At 38.7% G+C, this 23,714-nt stretch overlaps 1 protein-coding gene and 1 long non-coding RNA gene across 2 annotated transcripts in view; one reads left to right on the top strand and one right to left on the bottom strand.

The window, feature by feature from the left end:
• Positions 1-23,714, top strand: part of THSD7B (thrombospondin type 1 domain containing 7B) — a 1,073,031-nt gene that overhangs the window by 929,092 nt on the left and 120,225 nt on the right. The window contains exons 16-17 of the mRNA XM_070768428.1: positions 6,133-6,266; positions 12,584-12,734. Of these exons, the coding sequence (XP_070624529.1) occupies positions 6,133-6,266; positions 12,584-12,734 (285 nt within the window). The remainder of the gene's footprint in view (positions 1-6,132; positions 6,267-12,583; positions 12,735-23,714) is intronic.
• On the bottom strand, positions 12,725-18,802 carry LOC139176413 (uncharacterized). Its single transcript, XR_011560875.1, has 3 exons — positions 18,682-18,802; positions 17,744-17,799; positions 12,725-12,855 (listed from the first exon to the last, which is right to left on the bottom strand). It is a non-coding gene; the product is annotated as an uncharacterized lncRNA (long non-coding RNA).

Genomic DNA, 23,714 nt, shown 5'->3' with positions numbered 1-23,714 from the left:
GAAGAAGTCTTTTTGGTTGCTAGGTAGCTGAGAATATAGTGTAAGAAAACATCTGGCAAGAGGGGCTTAGCCAGGGCCATAGACTTGAACATCTGGGCTAACACTGACAGTTATCCAAACCCTGTACATATCACCAGACTTCAGAACATTCTGACTCCAACTGCTGCCCTTTAGAGCATCTCCTAGCACAAAATCACAGACATAATTATTTTCCCCCAAATACCAATTTTAAAACATTTGTGGATATATTTTTTTAATCCATCATCTTTACCCAAAGAGTTAAAACCATTCAAAAGACAGAGGCCTGGTCTTGCTTTAAATTTGCATTAGTTTTCTGAGCCATTTGTGAGGGTTTTGAAATTGAGAAAAGAGATTTCATACCCAAAGACTAGAAATGAATTGCTTAGGCAATTTTTTTTCTATTTAAAGTTAATAGGATTTACTATGTAAACATCTTTTAATATTCAGCTTTGGGTTTTACTTTTTCAGGAATTTATACATGCTAGCAGTATCTTCATCACTGAACAGATGATGGCTATCATGGTATTCTCATTCAGTCTGAACAGGCAGAGCCCATGAGCTCTGGACATCACCAGAGTAGGATTCTCAAATCTCAGTTTGAGTACCAGCCTTGTGTTTTATAAGCCATAAATGACAGACTTAGCTGCTTCTAATCACAGCAACCTTGTCTAACTCAAGGTTGTGATGATCTAACTCACAGTTGTGATGATCTAACTCATAATTTTGATGATCAAACCCAAGACATAGACTATCTTGTACAGACATAAAGATCCACAGAGCATCACTGTGTGTCCATTGATGACCAGGGACTGGTGAAAGACAGGCACATTGTGGCTGCAGTTGCATTAGGACTGAATTTTTTAGCATTGCACAGACATACTACACCATGGACCAAACAATTATTGATACTTTCTAGCTAGTCAGATAAATGTTAAGGAGGGAGAGCATAACTCCATAGCCAAACTCCATAAGAAAAGAGACAAAGGGGCTTCCCTGATGGCTCAGCAGTGAAGAATCTGTCTGCCAGTGCAGGAGAAACAGGTTCCATCCCTGGGTTGGAAAGATCCCCTGAGAAGGGAATGACAACCCATTCCAGCAGTCTTTCCAGGAAATCCCATGGACAGAAGAGCCTGGCAGACTATAGTCCACGGGGCCGCAAAAGGGTCAGACACAACTTAGCTACTAAACAAAAACAACTAGAACTCACATTTTTGAGGAGAAAGAAACCCATAGTGCTTTACTGATCTTAACAGACCTTGGTTCCGACTGGCAGGAATTTCTAGTTTCAGTTCTGCCTGTGAACTGATTTTCAGGTTCTACTAAGTAGCCACAGTCCCAGCATGGAGTCTCAAGCATGAAGATCTCTACTGCAGTCTTGGCTGGCAGCTTTACTGGAGCAAAACATTATTGCTACAGAAAACTGGAGGCTGTGAATTTTCCTTTCTTTATTCTGTGCGTGTGTGTGTGTGGTTGTTGTTGGATTATTTGCTTTGTTTGAGCCCTTGAACCCTATGACTCTGATATATAATAATGATACCTGCTGAACCCCAATGAGATGCTGCCTCCAAGTTTTTACCAGTTAGTCTATAGTTGGAGAGTTGTATCAGAAAACAGTACTAACAAAATTGATCAATTACAGTACAGTAATTGATCAGGTTTACTTAATAAATATTTAAATGACTGACTCAATGAATGAGTTTAAGATGTGATTCTTGAAATGTGAAATTATAAAAACAGCAATCCCCAATAAAGAAATAACACATAGGACTCATTAGCAGGAGAATGAAATGCTACTTCTGTTAGAGGTTTTAAATTTTCCAGTGGCATTTCTTAGCACTGGTGGCCCTATTAAGCCCTGTTATTTTCTTCCTAATTTGCACCATTTAGAAATGATTTTCATTTAACTTTCCCATGGCTCATTTTTCTCCTTTGGAACATTTCCATATGATTCTCTGATAAAGTCCAGGCTTTAACACATTTCCATCATAAAACTCTAATAAGGACCAACTAAATAGCAATATGAAATAGCCAGAACATAAAGGACTGACATGAGAAGAAATTGGGCATCTGGATAGTATATTTTTATTCTTGAATGCCTGCTGCCTTTTTGCCTCTTGTGGGTGTTGATCCTCTAGGTAAGAATCCATGCCTGATGAGCAAGGTCTCTAAAGAAACAACTCACAATTCTTTAAAGACAGCCTTTCTTTCCTGTAGCTAAATCATCAGGCAGCACCTTTTGATAACCGTGATGGATATCCTTCACCAAAGCCCTATAATGGAAAGAAAAGGATTTCATTTTTGTTTCCTCTTAATATCCTTTAAGCTTTGTAAAATACTTACATGTTCCATTCACGAACTTGTTTTCTCTAGAAAATTAGGTGAGGGTTGTTTAGCAATCAGTGTCCCTTCAAAAATTAGTTTCAATTCAACAAATACTGACTGGACATCACCCCCTCCTCTACAATATAGACATCATAGAAACACAGTTTCTGCCTTCCTAAGATTTACAGGTTTTGTTCAGGTACTCATGTTAACACACACTGATATATCCAGGTCTGACTGGTTAAAACCAGAAGCATATTTATGAGTGGAGTTTCAAATTGTGTTTCTCTTGGCATGATCTTTCAGTAGATTTATGGTACAAAGTAGACATTAAGACTAGTGAGAAAAAAGAGCTCCAATAAGTGAGAAAATAGGAGAAACAGAGAGGAGTCAGTATTTGGGTCATCTGATGTGAACAGCTGACTCATTGGAAAAGTCCCTGATGCTGGGAATTGAAGGCAGGAGAAGAGGCATCAGAGGATGAGATGGTTGGATGGCATCACTGATGCAATGGACATGAACTTGGGCAAACTTCAGGAGATGGTTAGGTCCAGGGAGGCCTGGCATGCCGCAGTCCATGGGGTTGCAGAGTCCTACACAACTGTGTGACTGAACAACAACAGAGGTGCCATGGGGTCTCAAAGAGTCGGACGAGATTGAACAAATAACTGAGTACCAAAGACATGCCATGTGGAGTCATGGGAAAGGCCCTGTGGAAGTGGTGGGATTTACTTGAACTTTGAAGGAAGGAAGAGGTGTATCAGCCAGAAATGACTGTAAAAGAAATATTAAAATGGCAGATGCATACAGGGGAAAAATAGGCAAATCCATGTGATGGAGAATCTTCTTCAAGAAGTCCTACTTTTCACAGCATTATTTAAGAAGGTGGGTCAACATCTCCCTGCACAGACCTGCTCCCTCTCTTCTCAGAGCTTATCAGCAAAGTTAGTGACTTCACTACACTGTGGTGTTGGAGAAGACTCTTGAGAGTCCCTTGGACTGCACGGAGATCCAACCAGTCCATTCTGAAGGAGATCAGCCCTGGGTATTCTTTGGAAGGAATGATGCTAAAGCTGAAACTCCAGTACTTTGGCCACCTCATGCGAAGAGTTGACTCATTGGAAAAGACTCTGATGCTTGGGAGGGATTGGGGGCAGGAGGAGAAGGGACGACAGAGGATGAGATGACTGGATGGCGTTACCGACTCGATGGACGTGAGTCTGAGTGAACTCCGGGAGTTGGTGATGGACAGGGAGGCCTGGTGTGCTGCAATTCATGGGGTCACAAAGAGTCAGACATGACTGAGTGACTGAACTGAACTGAACATGTCGATTACTGGAGCATAAAGAATAAAACCAGTAAACTAGTACAAGACCAGGAGTTCAAATGTGTATATCAAAGATACATGCAACTAAACAGTTTTTCATTTCCCATCTGACCCTGGGGCTTTATATGGGAGGGAGGGTGAGAGTGTAAACTGCACTTGCTACTGAGAGCTTTAGAAAAATAGGTCCCTCTCACCAAGAATATCCCATCCATTTGCTCTCAGATCCATGCATGAGCTGTGGGAAAATTACTTTTTTAATTAAGTTCTTCACCTCCCCCATTTGTGCAAGTGCTTTAGCAGGCTTTCTTCTATCTCACACATGTGTACTCAGTTGCTCTGTCATGTCTGACTTTTTGTGACCCCATGCACTGTAGTCTGCCAAGCTCCTCCATTCTTGGGACTATCCCAGCAAGAATATTGGAGTAGGTTGCCATTTCCTACTCCAAGAGATCCTCCCGACCCGGGAATCGAATTTGCGTCTCCTGTGGCTCCTGCATTGGCAGGCAGATTCTCTACTGCTGCGCCACCTGGGAAACCCCCTTCTATCTCATAGGAAAGCCAAAAAGCTTTCTTTAAATTATCTGATACATATTGAAGAGTTTATAGAACAAACTTGTAAATTTAGTGAAAGCTTAATTTCCATGAAGTTGGGTCTGCTAAAACCTCAGCCATCATCAGCTTAGTTTCCTAGTGTCTCTTGGATTTGGGTCATGTCTTTTCATTTTTATAGATTTTTCTCTTACCTATACTACCCTATGAGTTTCGGGGGAGACAGACTTACCTCCCTTACAAGTTGTCACTTCCTTATTCTAATGCAGGCACTGCTTCTAACCCTTTCATTCTGTTCTTATCAGCATTCACAGCATGAAATGTGATTCTTCTATTACTTAATTCCTTCCTTTCCTCTCACTCATTTCCACTCCTATTTTCCCATCTCCTTTCATTTCACCCTCACGTATTTTTCACTTTGCAGTTTTCCTTATCATCATATGCTCGACATGAGAGAGCCAAATCGAACCCCACAGTTAAAAATAGTTTCTGACATTATTTGCGATTCCTAAGATGTAGCCTCACAAATTACCTTTTCTCATCTGATTTCCATCTCACATGCTGACAGTGCTCCAATCTTGGTTTCTGATTATCCCATTACATAGTCCTTTCCCTTACATTTAGAGGAAACTTGCAAGTAATGGTTCTGTTTGGATAGCACTGCCTAGTCATCATTTACAATTTTATGGAACTGGAAAGGCCAGGAGAGGAAAGACATGGGGCTCAAGTTCTTGTTTAAAAGGGAAAGCATTAAATAACTATTTTGGTAATAGTTAGAATCACTACTCATCATCGTGCTACACTGGAGCCACTTTGTGATTGAGAGTAACATACCACATTACCAAGTCGTGTCTGACTCTCTTGCTGTAGCCCACCAGGCCCCTCTGCCTATGGGATTTCCCAGGCAGGAATTCTGGAGTGAGTTTTTATTCCCTCCTCAAGGGGATCTTCCTGACCCAGGGATTGAACCTGCATCTCCTACATTGCAGGTAGATTCTTTACTGCTGAACACTGGGAAATCATACTAAAACATATTAGTATCATAGGACAGGATAACTGTTTTTCTTACCAAGGGGGAATGCTGTGTTCTCTGTTGAGGAGTAATGCATTTAAAATTCATTCTTAAAAAGGCAAATGCAATTGCCTACACAATGTTATAATATTTCAGGAAAAACTCATCACAAATAAATGCATAGGAATTAACCTAACAATTCATTTACTGCATTCATTGTTTTTACTATATAATCTGCATGTATTCAGTCTGTCATCATGCACAGCATTTATCATGTGTGTGTGTTTGTCTTGTGTATGTGTGTGTCTGTGTTTTAGCTATGTTCTGAAAACATCCTATAAATAGCTAAATTCATGTAAAGCCACAATGCCCAGAAGGCTGGATGATTACCTGTTAGCATTGATCGTTTGGGTATAGAAAAAGAAATGTCTAATACAAATAATACCATTTTTCTTATGCATTCTAAGAACCTCTTATATTCAAGAGTAAATTTTCCTTACATATATTCATTTCAGTTGACCTCGTAAAGTACATTGGAGAGTACAGTATACCATGTAATTGAGAGCCGGACCTCTAATAGACGCTATGTGAGATCTTTGGGGGAATGAAAAGATAATGGAATTCCTATTCTTGGTGGGAGATAATAGTCATTATTATCCTTTTTTCTCTTCTGCAAAGGCACACTATCGTATTCTAGTTGATGGTCCCCATATGTTTTTTTAGGTACATTAGTAATTTCAAAGAAGCCAAATATATCTTGCTTTGAGGGAATGCAGTTTAGCTCTTGGGGCCAGACTATAGCTCCTGGATTATGTTCAGCAGACTTTACTAAAAGATAGGCTGTTTTTCCATGACTTGGATAGTTCCACATAATTTTCTTCTCCTTTCCTGTTCTTGACAGGTGCATGAGGCAGTCCCATGTTACAGTGAGTGCAATCAGTATTCCTGGGTTGTAGAGCACTGGTCTCCATGCAAAATCCACAATGAGCTGAGGTCCCCGCGCTGTGGAGGAGGAACGCAATCTAGGAAAATCAGGTGTGTGGCCATGGAGACATTTGGGAAATGTGACAGTGGAACTTACATATTTTTATGAAAATAACAGTGTTGCTGATCCAAGTACACTCTGCTTCTCAAACCGTATCTTCTGGCTTTTGCCCATCATAAAAAAAAAAAATCATGTATTTATTTAGTTGCACCAAGTCTTTGCTGTAGCATGAGGGATCTATTTCCCTAACCAAGGATGGAATCCAGGACCCCTGCATTGGGAGCATGGAGTCCTAGCCACTGGACCATCAGGGAAGTCCCTGCTCATCTTTAAGTATTCCTGAACACATAGGACCCTTGAGTTGCCATGTATATTGTGGGATTCTATCTGCATGGCAGCCACAGTCCTGAACATTTCCTGCAAATGACTTCAGTGGAAAAACCAACTGCATGGAAAACCATCACATCCCTCCAATGATGTATGGCCATCACTGCTGACAAATTAGATGATTTAGACTCTGATGCCAGGTCACTCTTTTGCTCTATGGTTAGTATAACTGATGGACATTATCTTAATTTTGGATGTCAATATCTTGAAAAAGTCAATGTAAACCCCCAAAATTAGACTTCAGAATGCAATATGAGAATAACCTGTGACCAACCTAGATAGCATATTAAAAAGCAGAGACATTACTTTTCCAACAAAGGTCCATCTATCTAGTCAAAGCTATGGTTTTTCCAGTAGTCATGTATGGATGTGAGAGTTGGACTATAAAGAAAGCTGAGCACAGAAGAATTGATGCTTTTGAACTGTGGGTTGGAGAAGACTCTTGAGAATCCCTTGGACAGCAAGGAGATCAAACCAGTCAATCCTAAAGGAAATCGGTCCTGAATATTCACTGGAAGGACTGATGCTGAAGCTGAAACTCCAAATCTTGACCTGAAGTGAAGTGCCAACTCATTGGAAAAGTCCCTGATGCTGGGAAAGACTGAAGGCAGGAGGAGAAGGGGTTGACAGAGGATGAGATGGTTGGATGGCATCAGCGACTCGATGGACATGAGTTTCAGCAAGCTCCAGGAGTTGGTGATGAACAGGGAAACCTGGCATGTTGCAGTCCATGAGGTTGCAAAGAGTCAGTCATGACTGAGTGACTGAACTGACTGAACCAGTGGTCCAGTGGTTAGGATTCAGCACTTTCACTGCCAAGGGCACAGTCTTAATCCTTGATCAGGGGACTAAGACCCCACAAGCTGGTTTGTGCAGCCAAAAAAAAAAAAAAAAACGTCTATTTAGAAATGATTTGGGAAAAAAGAGGATAATTTTATTATCAACTGAGGAAAATAGCAATGAATGTTAAAGAAAATCATAAGCCAAAGTATTAATCGTAAATAATGATTTAGTATGTAAGCTCAAGAAGAAATCAACAATAGTGTAGTCATCTTTTCAGTTGCATGAGTGTAGTATGTCATTCTGCTATATTTAGGAAGCTTCATTTCAAATTGACACACTATGGCTGAATCGGGTATCTCCCTAACGAGTTATCTTTGAGATTGAAGTCAGTTGCCAGGGAACACCCAACTTCTATACGCTGGTGTAATTCAACACCAGTGAACTTAGTTTATTCAGTGATTCAGGATATATCCATCATTTATGAGACCTGGCCCCATTGTCACAAAGTCACTGGTAGACACGTTGAAACAGCCACTGCCAAAATTGCAGAGGTGCTCCTCATCACCAACCCGGGCAAAACGCTTGTAAACATATTGTCTTTCTTTCCATTTTCACTGCCTTTTCCCCTGGGGAAAGCTCAGGCTGTCACAGACTTGGGCTTCTACCTCTTTTTCTTCAAAGTCTGTCTCTTGTGTCCTATTTTCTCATGGCTTTGAGAAATGACTGACTAGCCTAGCTTATCAGGTAATACGTGTAAATGAGCTGTGGCATCACTCACTCTCATCCCAGCCTGGCCTCTTAGCAGTATTAAAGCAAAGTCCCACGAGAGAGAGGAAAGCTTTAAGAGAATAAATTGCTACCGGCAGAATTGTGGCAGGTTGATTGAGGAAAAACACACTTGAACAAGAGGGCCTTTAAGCCATACCTCTCAGCTCAAATGGATGAAGCCTGGTATAATAAAAACAGGACAGCTACCAAATATCATGTGTTGTGGGTTGAACTGTGTCCGCCCCCCCCCTAAAAAAAAATCTATGTATTAAGTACTAACCTGCAATACCTGAGAATGTGGCTGTATTTGGAACCCTAACCCTCAACCCAAAAATGGCAAAAGGAGGGATTTTCAAAAAAGAAAATGTAATCAGTGGTTTTAATGATTCTGAGAAGTTTACTAAAACAATAATTGACTATTGAGTTTGGGGCTTCCCTGGTGGCTTCGATGGTAAAGTGTCTGCCCGCAATGTGGGAGACCTGGGTTCAGTCCCAGGGTTGGAAAGATCCCCTGGAGAAGGAAATGGCAATCTACTCCAGTACTCTTGCCTGGAAAATCCCATGGACGGAGGAGCCTGGTAGGTTCATGGGTCGCAGAGAGTCGGACAGTACTGAGCGACTTAACTTTCACTTTCACTTTCATTGAGTTTGGCAAAGGGGAATCTATTGATGATATCAGTTTTGTCTGGAATGATGATAAAAGTGTGATTAAAGTAAGTCCAAGAGGTAATAAGGGAGGAGGAGGATGTGGGGATAGTGGATATAGCCATGCTTTAAAGCAGTTTTGTAATGGCTTTGAGTAGAAATGAAAATGATGACCAAAGGGAGAGATATGGCAAGGACATTGATGCAGGATATGCAACAGCATTTTCATTTGAAAACAGCTTCAGTTTCAGTCTATGTAAGTCTTTACTTTTGTGTTTGTCAGAATCACTGGAAGACTCTCTTCTTAAATCACATGTGAAATAAATAATCCTAGAAACCTATATTTTGGAAACAAAATGAAAGAAGGCTAATGTGGTAAACAGAATGATAGCTCCCCAAAATATTCACATTCTAACCCTTGAAATTTGTGAATATGTTACGTTAAATAGGAAAAGGGTCTTTGCAGATGTGATTAGGGAAGATTGTCCTGGATCCTCTGGATGGGAACAATTTATTCACAAGTATCCTTAAAAATGGATGAGGGGATGGGAAAGGAAAAAAGTAAGACACAGAGAGGTACAAGGCTTTGAGGAGAGAGAAAGGGGCCATGGCCCCAAGGAACATGAGTGGCTTCTAGACTATGAAAGAGGTTAGGAGACGATTCTGCCCTAGAGCCTCCAGGAAGGAATGTAGCTTTGCCAGACTGCTGATGTTAGTCTAGTGAGTTCCATGTTGGATTCCTATACTACAAAACTGTAAAATAATAAATGTGCATTGTTTAAGTCATGAAGGTAGTGATCATTTTGTTCACTATGTTAACTTTCCTTAAACCTTGTTATCAGTGTGATGTTCCCATCCTTAGTTGGGCCATGTGTTCTCCAACTCAAAGACCTGTTTTGTGACCCTATACAGATACTAAACCTTCAGTTACCAGCAGGGGCAGGGTTGGGGTCATCACCTAGCTCTGTGTATTGGGAAAGGGCATCTCAGAACCTAGGTACTTCTTAAACATAAACACAATAAATCCTCCAGTTTTTCTGCCTCACCTTCTTTCACATTTCCAAAGGTACTTGGTGCCACAGATTCCTGAATTTTTCAAGTATTCTGATGTGTGAATGGAATTACTTTGTTTTCTTTTGAAGGCTTAGTGATCAGTTTTCTCTGTGTGCTAAGACACCACTAGCCCATCTATTTCCCTTCGTTGCCTTTGTCCTTTCCCGTGTTTTTTGTCCTTGCAAGATAATGCATTTCCTTCTCCCCTGTTTTGTTTTGTTTTTTTTTTTGTATTAAATTCCTTTGTTATTGTTTTTGTGGCATATTGGGAGCAGACAAAGACTAATGCATATGTCCAACTGGACACCATTGACCAGAAGTATTACCTCTTCTTTTTTAAGCGAAATCATAAAGGAATATCAGCTGAAGAGTGTACAGGCAAGAAGGAAAGCAATTTTCAGCTTTTAAGTTTGCCCAGGGAAAGGCATTAAAGCCATTTAGTGGTTCCTCCTTCCAGTATTGACTATTACCACAGGAGAAATTAAAGTCTATAGATGACTCTGTACCTTGCCTCCCTACATTAGAAGACATGACTTACATCTCCTCTCTGTTTACCATTTTCTGTTAACCTGCTTTATACAGTATCTATTTTTTTTTTTTTTATTACTTAGCACCTCATAAAGTTTATTTTGTACCAGGTCATAGACTTCGGTGCAGTTTTCCTTAATTAAAAAAAAAAATTATATAAAAGAAACTCCTAATGCATAGGGTAATTCATTCCAGTATAGCATGATTTGTAAAAGCTAAAAGCTTTTCCAGCTGAAGCTTTCCAGCACAGCCCTCCTAAGCTGCTTATTCCTTGGCTGTGGCTTTGTATCTGAAAGTAGCAGATCAGCAAATGGCACCATTTGTCTTAACATCATTGTCATTTTCACCTTTACTTTGATCATTATCATTGGAAGAAGGAATCTTGTCCTTTTTTTTTTTTTTTTTTTTCCTTTCAGTTCTGTACTTTAGCACCCAAGTAAAGGCATGGTTCAAAGTAAGCCCCTCAAAATATTTAATAAATAAATTTATATTTAACAAATCACTTTGTATTCCAACACCAAACAAAAGAGGCTTATATACACCAAGTCTTTATCAAATATTTTTGAGAAAATAATTTAAATATTAACTTTGAGTTGGGATATAATATAAATGGAGAGAAATGGCCACAGCATAGGGTACAGCTCCATGAATTTACACAATATAAACTCATCTGTGTAACCAACCCAGAGGCCAAGACACAAAGTTTTACCAGGACTATGTAAGCCCCTATCGGTCAATAACCATTCCCACAGGGGTAACTGCTATTCTGTCTTCTGACACCATAGATGAGTATTACCTGTTAAGTGTCTGTGAAGGGAACTGTATAGTCTGTACTCTTTTCTGTACTCTTTTTGTGTCCAGCTTCTTTTTTTCAACATTGAGGTTGTGAGCTCCATTCATGCTCTTTTGTGCAACAATAGTAATGAATTCTTATTACTTAATTATCACAATATATTTGTCCATTTTACTGTGGCTGAATAGCTATTGTAGATATACTACTATTAATTCTACTTTGGCTAATTACAAATAGTGGTGCCATAAACATTTCCAAGCAGGTTTTTTTTTTTTTTTTTTACAGGGAGATCCACATTTCTCTTCTGTATATAAATAGAAGTGGAACTGTTGGGTTACATTGTGTTTATATGTTTAGTTTTAATAGACATACCACCAATTAGTTTGCCAAAGAGTTTATGCTCCAACCAGCAGAGTGAGAAGAGTTACAGTTGCTCCATATTCTTGCCAACCCTCACTATTTTCCATGTTTTTGATATAAGCCATTCTGGCAGGTATATAGCAGTATAACTCTTTGGTTTTAATTTGATTAAATCAGCAGCATGATCATTTATCCCATCCTCATCAGCATTTATCTCAGAGCAACGATAATACGTGCATCAGTAGCACATGCTCAACTGCTGCAGGAAAATGCTTGCGTGTTGCCCTTTGGTTTATAATGTGAAAATTCCTTACTGAAATGCAGAAAATACCTAAAAGAAAAATATGTTCAAATGTTTTTTCAGTACTTTGCCATGACCTTAAATATATTGAACAAAAACTAGGGAACTTTAGATGCTCTGAGCTAGAAGTCTAGGAAAAGTCTGAGAGAGTCATAGGAACAATCCAAGGTCTAGTTATTACCAAGTGATGGATTTATTCAGAGGAAAACGTTCAAGATTCGTTACAATGAAAAGACCTAAGTAAATATATTGTAGATAGTTCTCTTTAGATGGAGAGTTCTTCAAAGATGAGTATTGTCTCTAGTCTTTTCCTGCTCTGCTGAATAAATGGCTCTGCCCTGAGTTACCACTCAATAAAGCCTGGTTGGGCTTCCCTCGTGGCTCAGCTGGTAAAGAATCCACCTGCAATGCGGGAGACCTGGGTTCTATCCCTGGGTTGGGAAGATCCCCTGGAGAAGGGAAAAGCTACCCACTCCAGTATTCTGGCCTGGAGAATTCCATGGACTGTGTAGTCCACAGGATTGCCAAGAGTTGGACACGACTGAGTGACTTTCACTCACTCACTCAAAGCCTGACTGACTGAAAGGTTTTTTTGTTTGTTTGTTTGTTTTTTGCTCTGGTTTCTCTATCAGTCTTATTTTATGTTTAATTATCTTTGAGGGGTAAGTAATTAGGATATATCATAACTATTTTAAATTTACTCCTCACTGTTTTAAGTGTTCAAGCTATCTTATGATCTTGCATTATAGATGCATGAATGCTGCTGATGGTGAAGGGGGAGCTGTGGATAACAGCCTGTGCAACCAGGATGAGATTCCCCCAGAAACCCAGTCCTGCTCTCTTCTGTGTCCCAACGAATGTGTCATGTCTGAGTGGGGACATTGGAGCAAATGCCCACAGGTAATCTCTCTCCCCTTGTCACTGTTCTAATCCTCCAGGACTGCCATCACTTTCATTCTCTGCATTTGCACAGTGCAGCTCTCCAAAGCATCCTTCTTGTAATATGGGAAAATAATTTTGCCTAAGAAAGAAAGAAAAAAAAAAAAAAGAATTCAGCAAGTAAGACAGAACAATTTAAAATGCCAGTGCTTCTTTAAGGCCTTTATCCTGGGAGTACGAACAAGGGAAAGGAACCTAAAATGGTCACACTAGGATTCAAATGTATGCCCACTGCTAAAGGGGCTTCTTTGGTACCAAAATCATCCTCATTATAATATATTGGTTCTGCTCCATTTTTCCATAGCAGAATCAATATGTCTTAGTACCTCACTGTGTTATTTAGCTTCTGTTAGTGATAAGTGATGATCTGTTTTGCCTCGTGCTATTTTCCCAAAGATAATATGTTCTTTCACCATGTTCTTCTTCCAAACCTGACAGAAAGTCCTTTTTTGAAAGTCTAAAGCATTTGCCTTTTCCCTCTTTTTTTTCCAAAAAAAAAAATTGGAAGTGTAACAGGAGTATGGCAAAATAAATATTCTTTAAGTAGCACAGTTCAATTTAATATTCTCAGAAGATAAAGTTGGATATTTTAGACTTATGTTTCTGCTTAAAAAGCTAAAAGAGAAAATGAAGATAAGGAGCATATTATATGGCTCCAAATATTGGGAAGGAAAGAATTAGGACACTTTGATTTCAGTGGTGATACTGATTTGTGAAAAGTTGTAGAAAATCTTTGTATGAAAATGGAAAATGCATTTTTAATTTTATTGAAGTATAGTTGATTTAGAATGCTTCATTGATTTCTTCTGTACAGCAGAGTGACTCAGTTATGCATACATGTGTCTTTTCTATATTCTTTTCCATTATGGTTTACCACAGGATATTGAATATAGCTTCCTGTGCTATGTAGTAGGACCTTGTTGTTTATGCATCCTATATATAACAGTTTGCCTTTCCTAATCTCAAACTCGCCTTCTTTCCCTCCCCTCCCCGCCGTGACGACCAAAGGTCTCGTCTCTATATCTGAGTCTGTTTATCTTTCATAGATATGTTGATTAGTATTGTATTTTAGATCCCACATATAAGGGATATCATATGATATTTGTCTTTCTGACTTACTTCATTTGGTATGATAATCTCTGGGTCCATCTTTGTCGATGCAAGTGGCATTCTTTCACTCTTTTTGATGGCTGAGTAATATTCCATTGTATATATGTACCACATTTTCTTTGTCCATTCATCTGTCTATGTACATTTATGTTGTTTCCATGCCTTGGCTACTGTAAATAGTGTTGCTGTGAACATAGGGATGCATGCATCTTTTTGAATTATAGTTTTTTTCCTGGATCTATGCTCAGGAGTAAGACTGCTGGATCATATGGCAATTGTATGTTTGGTTTTTTTGAGAAACCTCCATCCTTGTTTCCATAGTGGCTGCACCAACTTACATTCCCACAGTGTAAGATGGTTGTGTTTTCTCCACACCCTCTCCAGCGCTCGTTACTTGTAGAGTTTTTAGTAATGGCCGTTCTGACTGGTGTGAAGGTGGTACCTCATCACAGTTTGATTCACATTTCTGTAATAATTGTTGACATTGAGCATCTTTTCATATGCTTATTAGTCACCTGTATGTCTTCTTTGGAGAAATATCTATTCTGCCATTTTTTGATTGGGTTGTTTGTTTCTTTGTTTTTGAATTATATGAGCTGCTTGTATATTTTGGAAATTAAGCCCTTGTCAGTCACATAATTTGCAAATATTTTCTACCATTTCATGGGTTGTCTTTTCATTTTGTTTATGGTGTCCTTTGCTACTCAAAAACTTTTAGGTTTCATTAGGTCCCAATTGTTTATTTTTGGTTTTGTTTCTATTGCCTTGGGAAACAACTAAAAAACTTTGGTGCAATTTATGTCAAATAATGTTTTGCCTGGAAAATACTTTAAAATCAGTTAATATCCTATATTTTCAGTTTTTGACTATTGATTCCTTATTAATTATTGCAATTTTATCTTTGATGTTTCTGTAATTCTTTTCATGAAAGACTTTGTCCCTGTTCTTTTGTGTTTAGTCGCTTAGTTGTATCCAACTCTTTGCAACCCATGGACTTTACCTTGCCAGACTCCTCTGCTCATTGGGATTTTCCAGGTGAGAATACTGGAGTGGCTTGCCAGTTCCTCCTCCAGGAGATCTTCCTAACCCAGGGATTGAACCCATATCTCCTGTGTTTCCTTTATTGCTGGCAATTTCTTTACCTGCTGAGTCATAGGAAATCCCTTTGTTCTTTGGGGATAGGTTCATACAATGTTAAGTTAAAGAGGCACCAATAAAGGGTAACTTGTAGGAATGGAATGTCCTACTAAGTCATATATTTTGTGTGTAACTTGAATATAATAAAAATTAACATTCCATGAACACTTATTTTGTGCAAGGCACGAGTAAGAATGCTTCCTTTTAGCCTTTGCGATAATCCTACTTAAGTGCATACTGTTATCAGTCCCATTGTATAGCTGAAGGAACTGATTCTCAGCAAGGCTCTTAAAGTAGCTTGCATAAGGTTTCACATTTCAGAAGTTATGGAGCAGTTCATGAGTCATCTGATGGAGCCAGTGCCTTTGATCTCACATTCTCAGCTCACTTATCTTAGAAGAATTAAGGTGGATTTAGACTCAACACTTGTTTCTTTAAGATGCAACAGTTGTTTTAAGAACAAAGCTAGTTACTTGAGCTATCTGTATGATTATTCCATGACTGAGGACATAAATTCACATTTTAGAAAGTGTGGCTGCATATATTCTTTATTAATCAACTTGCAGAAGAATTACCAACCTGAAAAAGTTTAATTGTAGAGGTTAATATCTTCCTCTGAAGTTTGCAATAAGGAGTTCATGATCTGAGCCACAATCAGTTCCTGGTCTTGTTTTGCTGACTGTATAGAGCTTCTCTATCTACATCTGCAAAGAATATAACCAATCTGATTTCAGTATTGACCATCCGGTGATGTCCCTGTGTAGAGTTGTTTCTTGTGTCCTTGGAAGAGGATGTTTGCTATGACCGGTGCATTCTCTTGGCAAATCTCCATTGACCTTTGTCCTATTTCATCTTGTACTCCAAAGTCAAACTTGTCTGTTACTCCAGGTATCTCTTGACTTCCTACTTTTGCATTCCAATCCCCTATGATGAAAAGGACGTCATTTTTTTGGTGTTATTTCTAGAAGGTCTTATAGGTCTTCATAGAATCGTTCAACTTCAGCTTCATGCCCAAAATTCTCCAAGCTAGGCTTCAACAGTACCTGAACTGAGAACTTTCAGATGTTCAATCTGGATTTAGAAAAGGCAGAGGAACTAGAGATCAAATTTCCAATGTCTGTTGGACTATAGAAAAAAAACAAGAGAATTCCAGAAAAACACCTAGTTCTGTTTCATTGACTACACTCAAGTCTTTGACTGTGTGGGTCACAACAAACTGGAAAATTCTTAGAGATGGGAATACCAGACCACCTGATCTGCCTCCTGAGAAACCTGTATGCAGATCAATAAGCAAGAGTTAGAACTGGACATGGAATAACAGACTGGTTCAAAATTGGAAAAGGAGTATGTAAAGGCTGTATATTGTCACCTTCCCTTATTTAACTTATCTGCAAAGTACATTATGCAAAATGCTGGGCTGGGTAAAGCACAAGTCAGAATCAGGATTGCTGATAGAATTATCAGTAACCTCAGATATGCAGATGACACCACCCTTATGGCAGAAAGTGAAGAGGAACTAAAGAGCCTTTTGAAGAATGTAAAAGAGAGATAAAAGCTGATTTAAAACTCAACATTCAAAAAACTAAGATCATGATATCCAGTCTCATCACTAAATGGCAAATAGATGGGGAAACAGTGGAAATGGTGACAGACTTTATTTTCTTGTGCTCCAAAATCACTGCAGATGGTGACTGCAGCCATGAAATTAAAAGACATTTGCTCCTTGAAAGAAAAGTATGACAAACCTAGACAGCATATTAAAAAGCAGAGACATTACTTCAGTGACAAAGGTCTGTCTACTCAAAGCAATGTTTTTTCCAGTAGTCATGTATGGATGTGACAGTTGGACCCATAAAGAAGGCTGACTGCCAAAGAACTGATCCTTCTGAACTGTGGTGCAGTAGAAGACTCTTAAGAGTCCCTTAGACTGAAAGGAGATCAATCATGTCAATCCTAAAGGAAATAACTTTGAATATTCTTTGGAAGGATTGATGCTGAAGCTGAAACTCCAATACTTTGGTCACCTAATGTGAAGAGCCAATTCATTAGAAAAGACCTTGATGCTGGGAAATATTGAAGGCAGGAGGAGAAGGGGACAACAGAGGACAAGATGGTTGGATGGCATCACTGACTCAATGGACATGAGTTTGAGCAAGCTCCTAGAGATGGTGAAGGACAGGGAAGCCTGGCAGGCTGCAATCCATGGGATCTCAAAGAGCAGGATGTGACTTAATGACTGAACAACAACAATAACTATCTCCCTCTCTTTTTTTTTTCTTCTAGTTTGCTCACAGAAAACTCCATTAAGCTATGATAACTTGGCCATGAAAACATTGCCCCTTTAAGTCAGTGTATCTTGCCACTGACTGAGCTGAAATGCTTGTCTCAGGAGCATGTTATGATGGCCTGGCATTCTGCGTTTCCTTCTTCAAGTTTCCTGGAGGCAATTTTCTTTAAGGTTTGCTTCTCTAAACATAAGCACTCTATTTTTGGAGTGTTTAGAAACGAGCTGGAGAAGAGAGTTTAACTTCCCTTCATGTGTCTAGAAGATGACACAGACATTTACTCGCCTGTCAGCATGAAGTGAGGGAGTTGTTTCTTCAAGTGTTTATATCCCTTCTAAGTTACGTATTAATAATAGTATCTCTGACAACAACAATACTGCCATTGAGCCCACCGTATGTAACTGACCCTGCACTTGTCTATGATGTCAGAACACTTACCCACGGTCACTCAGGTCTCTCCAACCACAATGGCCTCATTCTTTCTCAGATGCACACTGCTCTCCAGTGTAAATAAAGACATTAAAATGGAAAAGAAAGGTAATCAGGGATCGTGCCTGATTATCGTCCCTATCTTCAAATATGTTGCATCATTTTAATAAATTGCATCATCTTAGCATAATGTGCCAACATCATGGGTACTTTAAGTGGTGCTCAATGGTGATCATCATCATGATTATACAAAGTTAGTGAGCTGAATCTGTGTGCCTGAAGTTTAACGAGCACTTCAATGAACATTTTCTGAGCAAAACGGAAACAATTATTGTAAATTGTTCTGTGTACTGTGTGCTGATTCTAAATATTGGCCATTATTTGCCAAGTTCTCCTTTGACAGTCTGCAGTGTGACATATGTTAATGAAACCAATTCACTGTGTTATTTTTTTTCTTATTCTTTTTTTTCCCCTAGGTCAGTTCTTTAAAGACAAATACATAAACATACAAACAGAAAATAATTTTTAAGCCAGAATATTTTTGAGACAAATACACATTTATCTTATATATCCACAAAATCTGAAATTTATATTTTGATTTAGTTATAAGAAAGTTATTTAATGTGAAATAAGCTTAATATTGTAAAACATAGTTAAGTAAATCAATTTGGCAGTTAATTAAAGAAACTTAGGAAAACCAGTTAACTAATTAAAACTGTTTCTTGAATCCCTGTATTTGTCTTATATTCTGAGGCCAAACGCATATATCCAGACTATCAGTGCATTGAGGAGTTTCCAATTCTCAGTATCTTTTGTTAATACAGTATCTTTTGTTTAGGTGTAGCAAAGGATTCAGTAACTACTAGCAGTCTGTTTATTAGTTCACACAGTGTTCTCTAATAAGATGGTAGGCACTATATAAAATAAGTTAAAATATACTTTCTAACCTCGGGGTCAATGATTTTTACCCAGCTCCTCTGTCCAGTCCTGAAATTGAGTCAGTCTGTCTGGGGTGTTTCCCATGAGTTTCCATGTCTAATAACTTTCCAGGTAATACTGGTTCTGCCATTCTAGGGACATGCTTTAAGTCACAAGGCTCTTAGTCATTGTTATGTCATTGTTATGTCATTATGACATTGTTATGTCATTGCTCTTAGTCATCTTCAAATCCTGTTCTTTGTCAATCTCATTTTAATTACATTTTTTTCATAATCCTACTTATTTATTTTGAGGGGAAATGGCCTTAAAAAATTTACTTCTATGTTTATTGAAATATAATGGACATACAGCACTGAGTAGTTTAAGATATACAGCTTCATGCTTTGACTTTTAATTAATTGCAAATTAATATGTAATTTGACATAATCATGCACATTATGAATTGATTATCACAAAAAAATTAGTGAACTTCCATCACCTCATATAGATTCCAGATTAAATAAATAGAAAAAAGTTTCATCTTCTGATGAGAACTCTTAGGATTTACTCTCTTCAGATCAGATCAGTCGCTCAGTCGTGTCCGACTCTTTGTGACCCCATGAATCGCAGCACGCCAGGCCTCCCTGTCCATCACCAACTCCCAGAGTTCACCCAGACTCACATCCATCGAGTCAGTGATGCCATCCAGCCATCTCATCCTCTGTCATCCTCTTCTCCTCCTGCCCCAATCCCTCCCAGCATCAGGGTCTTTTCCAATGAATTACTCTCTTAGCAACATTCATATATAACACACAGCAGTGTTAATTACACGTATCATGTTGTACATCGTGCCCCTAGTACTTATTTCTCTTTTAACTGGAAGTTTGTACCTTTTGCTTGCCTTCCACCAGTTCCTCCTCTCCGCACCCCTGCTTCTGGTAATCACAAATCTAATCTCTTTTGCTATGAGTTTGTTTTTGAAATATAATTGACCTACAACACTTTGTTAGTTCCTGTCACACAGCATGGTTTGTTAAGAACTGAATTGTGTGCCAAGTATAACAAAGAGGACATAAGATGGAGGCATTAAACTTTGTAATGGGGCCATTTTAACTGTCCTGGGAAAAATTGGGGATCAAAAATGGATCAAGCAAAAATAAACACAATTCAAGACAGAATTTGAAGAAAATGGAAAACTGTGTGTTTAATTTATTTTCATTTCTCATTTTTTCTTGTTCCCGTAAGACACACACATGCACACACACACACTAATCAATATATATATGTAATTTATTTTTTGATTCCATTGTGCTCACTTCTGTAGAATGCTTTAATGTGAAAGAAATCTTGTAGAATTATACATATAAAATTTTTTGAAATCCTGTTTACTCTTTAAAGATATGTGTGTATAAAAACACGTGCATATATATGCATCTATGTATATATACATATTTATATTTTATATATATAATAATTTGTTGTTTGTGGCACAATATTCCTCTCTTATCTACCTAATATTTTTTCTAGTTTTTATCCTTAGCCTTCATACTTCAAAATTATGCTGATGAATATTCATAAAATCTCCAGGAGAGGTTTACAAATTTCTAAATTCAGAAACTGCTCCATCCCTGACACATCTGAAGGACTACATGGTTCTGTTTATTTACAATGCCAACCCTTACAGGAAATTTCCAATGTGTAATAATGATTTTCTATTTATGAGTGTCCCTGGAGGCTTGACAAAGACATTTCTTAAACAATTATATAGATAGGAAAAAAACAAGGAGGGTCTTGGAGATTAATTTCCAAACTGCTATAGGCTTTACAGAAGCAAGCCTTCAGAAACTCTCCCCAGAACGACAACTCAAGTTTTAGCAAACCCATTTGAACTTTAATTGATTCACTCCCAGCTGAATGCATCAAAGGCAGGCTAATACCATCGCTGGGCATCCTCTCACACTGTGAGAATTGGACTCATTAAACCGTGGTCTGAATGCAACCTCATGATCAAACAGTGACTCACATCTTGGCATTATCACCAGAACAACCTGTGGAGAAAAAGCACAAAGGGAAATTTTGCAAAGAAACTATGGAGGGCTTCAGTTCAGTTCAGTTCAGTTCAGTCGCTCAGTCATGTCCGATTCTTTGCGACCCCATGAATCCCAGCACGCCAGGCCTCCCTGTCCATCACCATCTCCCGGAGTTCACTCAAACTTACGTCCATCGAGTCGGTGACGCCATCCAGCCATCTCATCCTCTGTCGTCCCCTTCTCCTCCTGCCCCCAATCCCTCCCAGCATCAGAGTCTTTTCCAATGAGTCAACTCTTCGCATGAGGTGGCCAAAGTACTGGAGTTTCAGCTTCAGCATCATTCCTTCCAAAGAAATCCCAGGGCTGATCTCCTTCAGAATGGACTGGTTGGATCTCCTTGCAGTCCAAGGGACTCTCAAGAGTCTTCTCCAACACCACAGTTCAAAAGCATCAATTCTTTGGTGCTCAGCTTTCTTCACAGTCCAACATCCATACATGACCACTGGAAAAACCATAGCCTTGACTAGATCGAACTTTGTTGGCAAAGCTCAGCTTTCTTCACAGTCCAACATCCATACATGACCACTGGAAAAACCATAGCCTTGACTAGATCGAACTTTGTTGGCAAAGCTCAGCTTTCTTCACAGTCCAACATCCATACATGACCACTGGAAAAACCATAGCCTTGACTAGATCGAACTTTGTTGGCAAACTTTGCTTTTCAATATGCTATCTAGGTTGGTCATAACTTTTCTTCCAAGGAGTAAGTGTCTTTTAATTTCATGGCTGCAATCACCATCTGCAGTGATTTTGGAACCCCAAAAAATAAAGTCTGACACTATTTCCACTGTTTCCCCATCTATTTCTCATGAAGTGATGGGACCAGATGCCATGATCTTCGTTTTCTGAATGTTGAGCTTTAAGCCAACTTTTTCATTCTCCTCTTTCACTTTCATCAAGAGGCTCTTTAGTTCCTCTTCACTTTCTGCCATAAGGGTGGTGTCATCTGCATATCTGAGGTTATTGATATTTCTCCCGTCAATCTTGATTCCAGCTTGTGCTTCTTCCAGCCCAGCGTTTCTCATGATGTACTCTGCATATAAGTTAAATAAGCAGGGTGACAATATACAGCCTTGACGTACTCCTTTTCCTATTTGGAACCAGTCTGTTGTTTCATGTCCAGTTCTAAACTGTTGCTTCCTGACTTGCATATAGGTTTCTCAAGAGGCAGGTCAGGTGGTCTGATATTCCCATCTCTTGAGGGCTTAAGTGTTATCAAATCTAGATTCTATCATAGTCTCAGTGTACTTCCAAAATACATCTTTTTCCTATACTTTACTTTTCTCTCTGTTCTTTATATATGTGCCATACACTAGTGAAATCAGTGCAGATATATGTAGGCACATAAAGACCACCATTAACCCTGCAAGTGAAGACAGAAGACACTGCTTTAAAAGAGAAAGAGAAATGCATGCTGGTTTTCTGACAAGTGCTCCAAAATTAAGGTTTGAGGTTAAGAAAAATACCTTCCCCTCCCCCCGCTCCCCTTGGTGCTCATGTGTTATTTTTGGTAAGGGCTGTCAACAGCTACATTCAGTTACTGATGACTCAGCATGTTTAGCACCTTAGCATTGCCTCTGAAAGTTATGTTTCCAGGGAAGCAATTTACCCCAATATTTATGACTAGTCTTCATCTCCAAATGCTTCATCAGCCTCTCCTCACAGTCTGCAACATGCACATGACAACCTGTATTTGTCTCTGGAGGACGTGTCTAATGGTCACAACCCTCAAGCTATCTCGTGCTTTTCTTTGGCTCAGAACTAAAAGCCAGAGGAGAAAGACGATAGTTTTCTGTGTTCTGATTGCAAATTCTGGTTGCCTCTGTTACACTGATATTGGCTCTTGTCAGAAGCCAATAACTCATTACTCAGGGACTTGTGGAGTATTTTACCCCTGTGAGCAGTGAGCTTTCATAAAACTCAGAACTATTCTTATTTCCTCAATCAAATTAGGTCCTACAAAAATAGGTGTCTCATTTCATGCAGGTTAGCAGCAAATGACAGTCCTATAAAAGCAGCCTTTGAGCTGCTTCAGTTTTTAAAGTTTAATATGTTTGTTATCACTTTTTATACAGTACAATTTCTTTGACTATCACTATTACCTATTTAAAGTACAAAATAAGGTTTCCATTGCTCTCAATCTCTTCTCTCTCTTACTCTCTCTCTCCCTTTCTTTCTACCTATCTTTATCTATCTCTATAATTTATAAAATTATATAATAAGCCCCCTAAATTAATCACTCAACTTCAATATTGATCACTCAATTTCAATATTGATCGCTCAGCTTCAATAATTATGTACATGACAGTTTTACTCATTTCTTCTCTAGTTCTTATCCCTTCTCCTGTAAGTAAGTAACTTTAATGTATATCCCACACTTCATCTCATTTCATCTCTAAATATTTTTATATATCTTCCTGAGAAATATGACTAATTACAACAAAAACAGAAAGCCACAGTATTTTTTATACTTTCTAGGAGGATGGTTTTCAAAAACTTAAAAACATGATTCTCATACGAAGTGTCAAAAATTAATTAACTCGTTAATAATTAAAGCAGCATGATTGTAAGGTTCAGGGATTAGAGAGGACAGAAAACTATTAGCAAGGTTGGAATAGCAATTGTTTTATTTGAAAGAGACTGCATTTATGCTCCCACTGTAAACAACCAAAGAGCAAAATATGTAAAACAGTTTTAAGATATTGGCTCATATGTAGCATGCAACCATGATCCCAAGAGAAGAAAACCAAATGATGTGAGTGTTACAAGCACCGTGGCTTTTTGGGTAAAGGAATTATCTGGATGGTGATGCCGGGGATGTGATGCCTACAAGATCATGGTGAGGAGGCAGAGGTCAAAAGTCAGAGATGTGGAGAAGGCTGAAATTTGAAGAGTAAAATAGTGAAGATGTGTGTGTGTGTGTTTGCCCCATCGTGAAGTCATACCTGACTCTCTGCAACCCCATGGACTAT

Source organism: Bos indicus, chromosome 2, assembly GCF_029378745.1.
Source record: "Bos indicus isolate NIAB-ARS_2022 breed Sahiwal x Tharparkar chromosome 2, NIAB-ARS_B.indTharparkar_mat_pri_1.0, whole genome shotgun sequence".
NCBI classification, from domain to species: domain Eukaryota; kingdom Metazoa; phylum Chordata; class Mammalia; order Artiodactyla; family Bovidae; genus Bos; species Bos indicus.
Note: the sequence above shows the minus strand (reverse complement) of the source record. Positions and strands in the feature narration are given on the sequence as shown.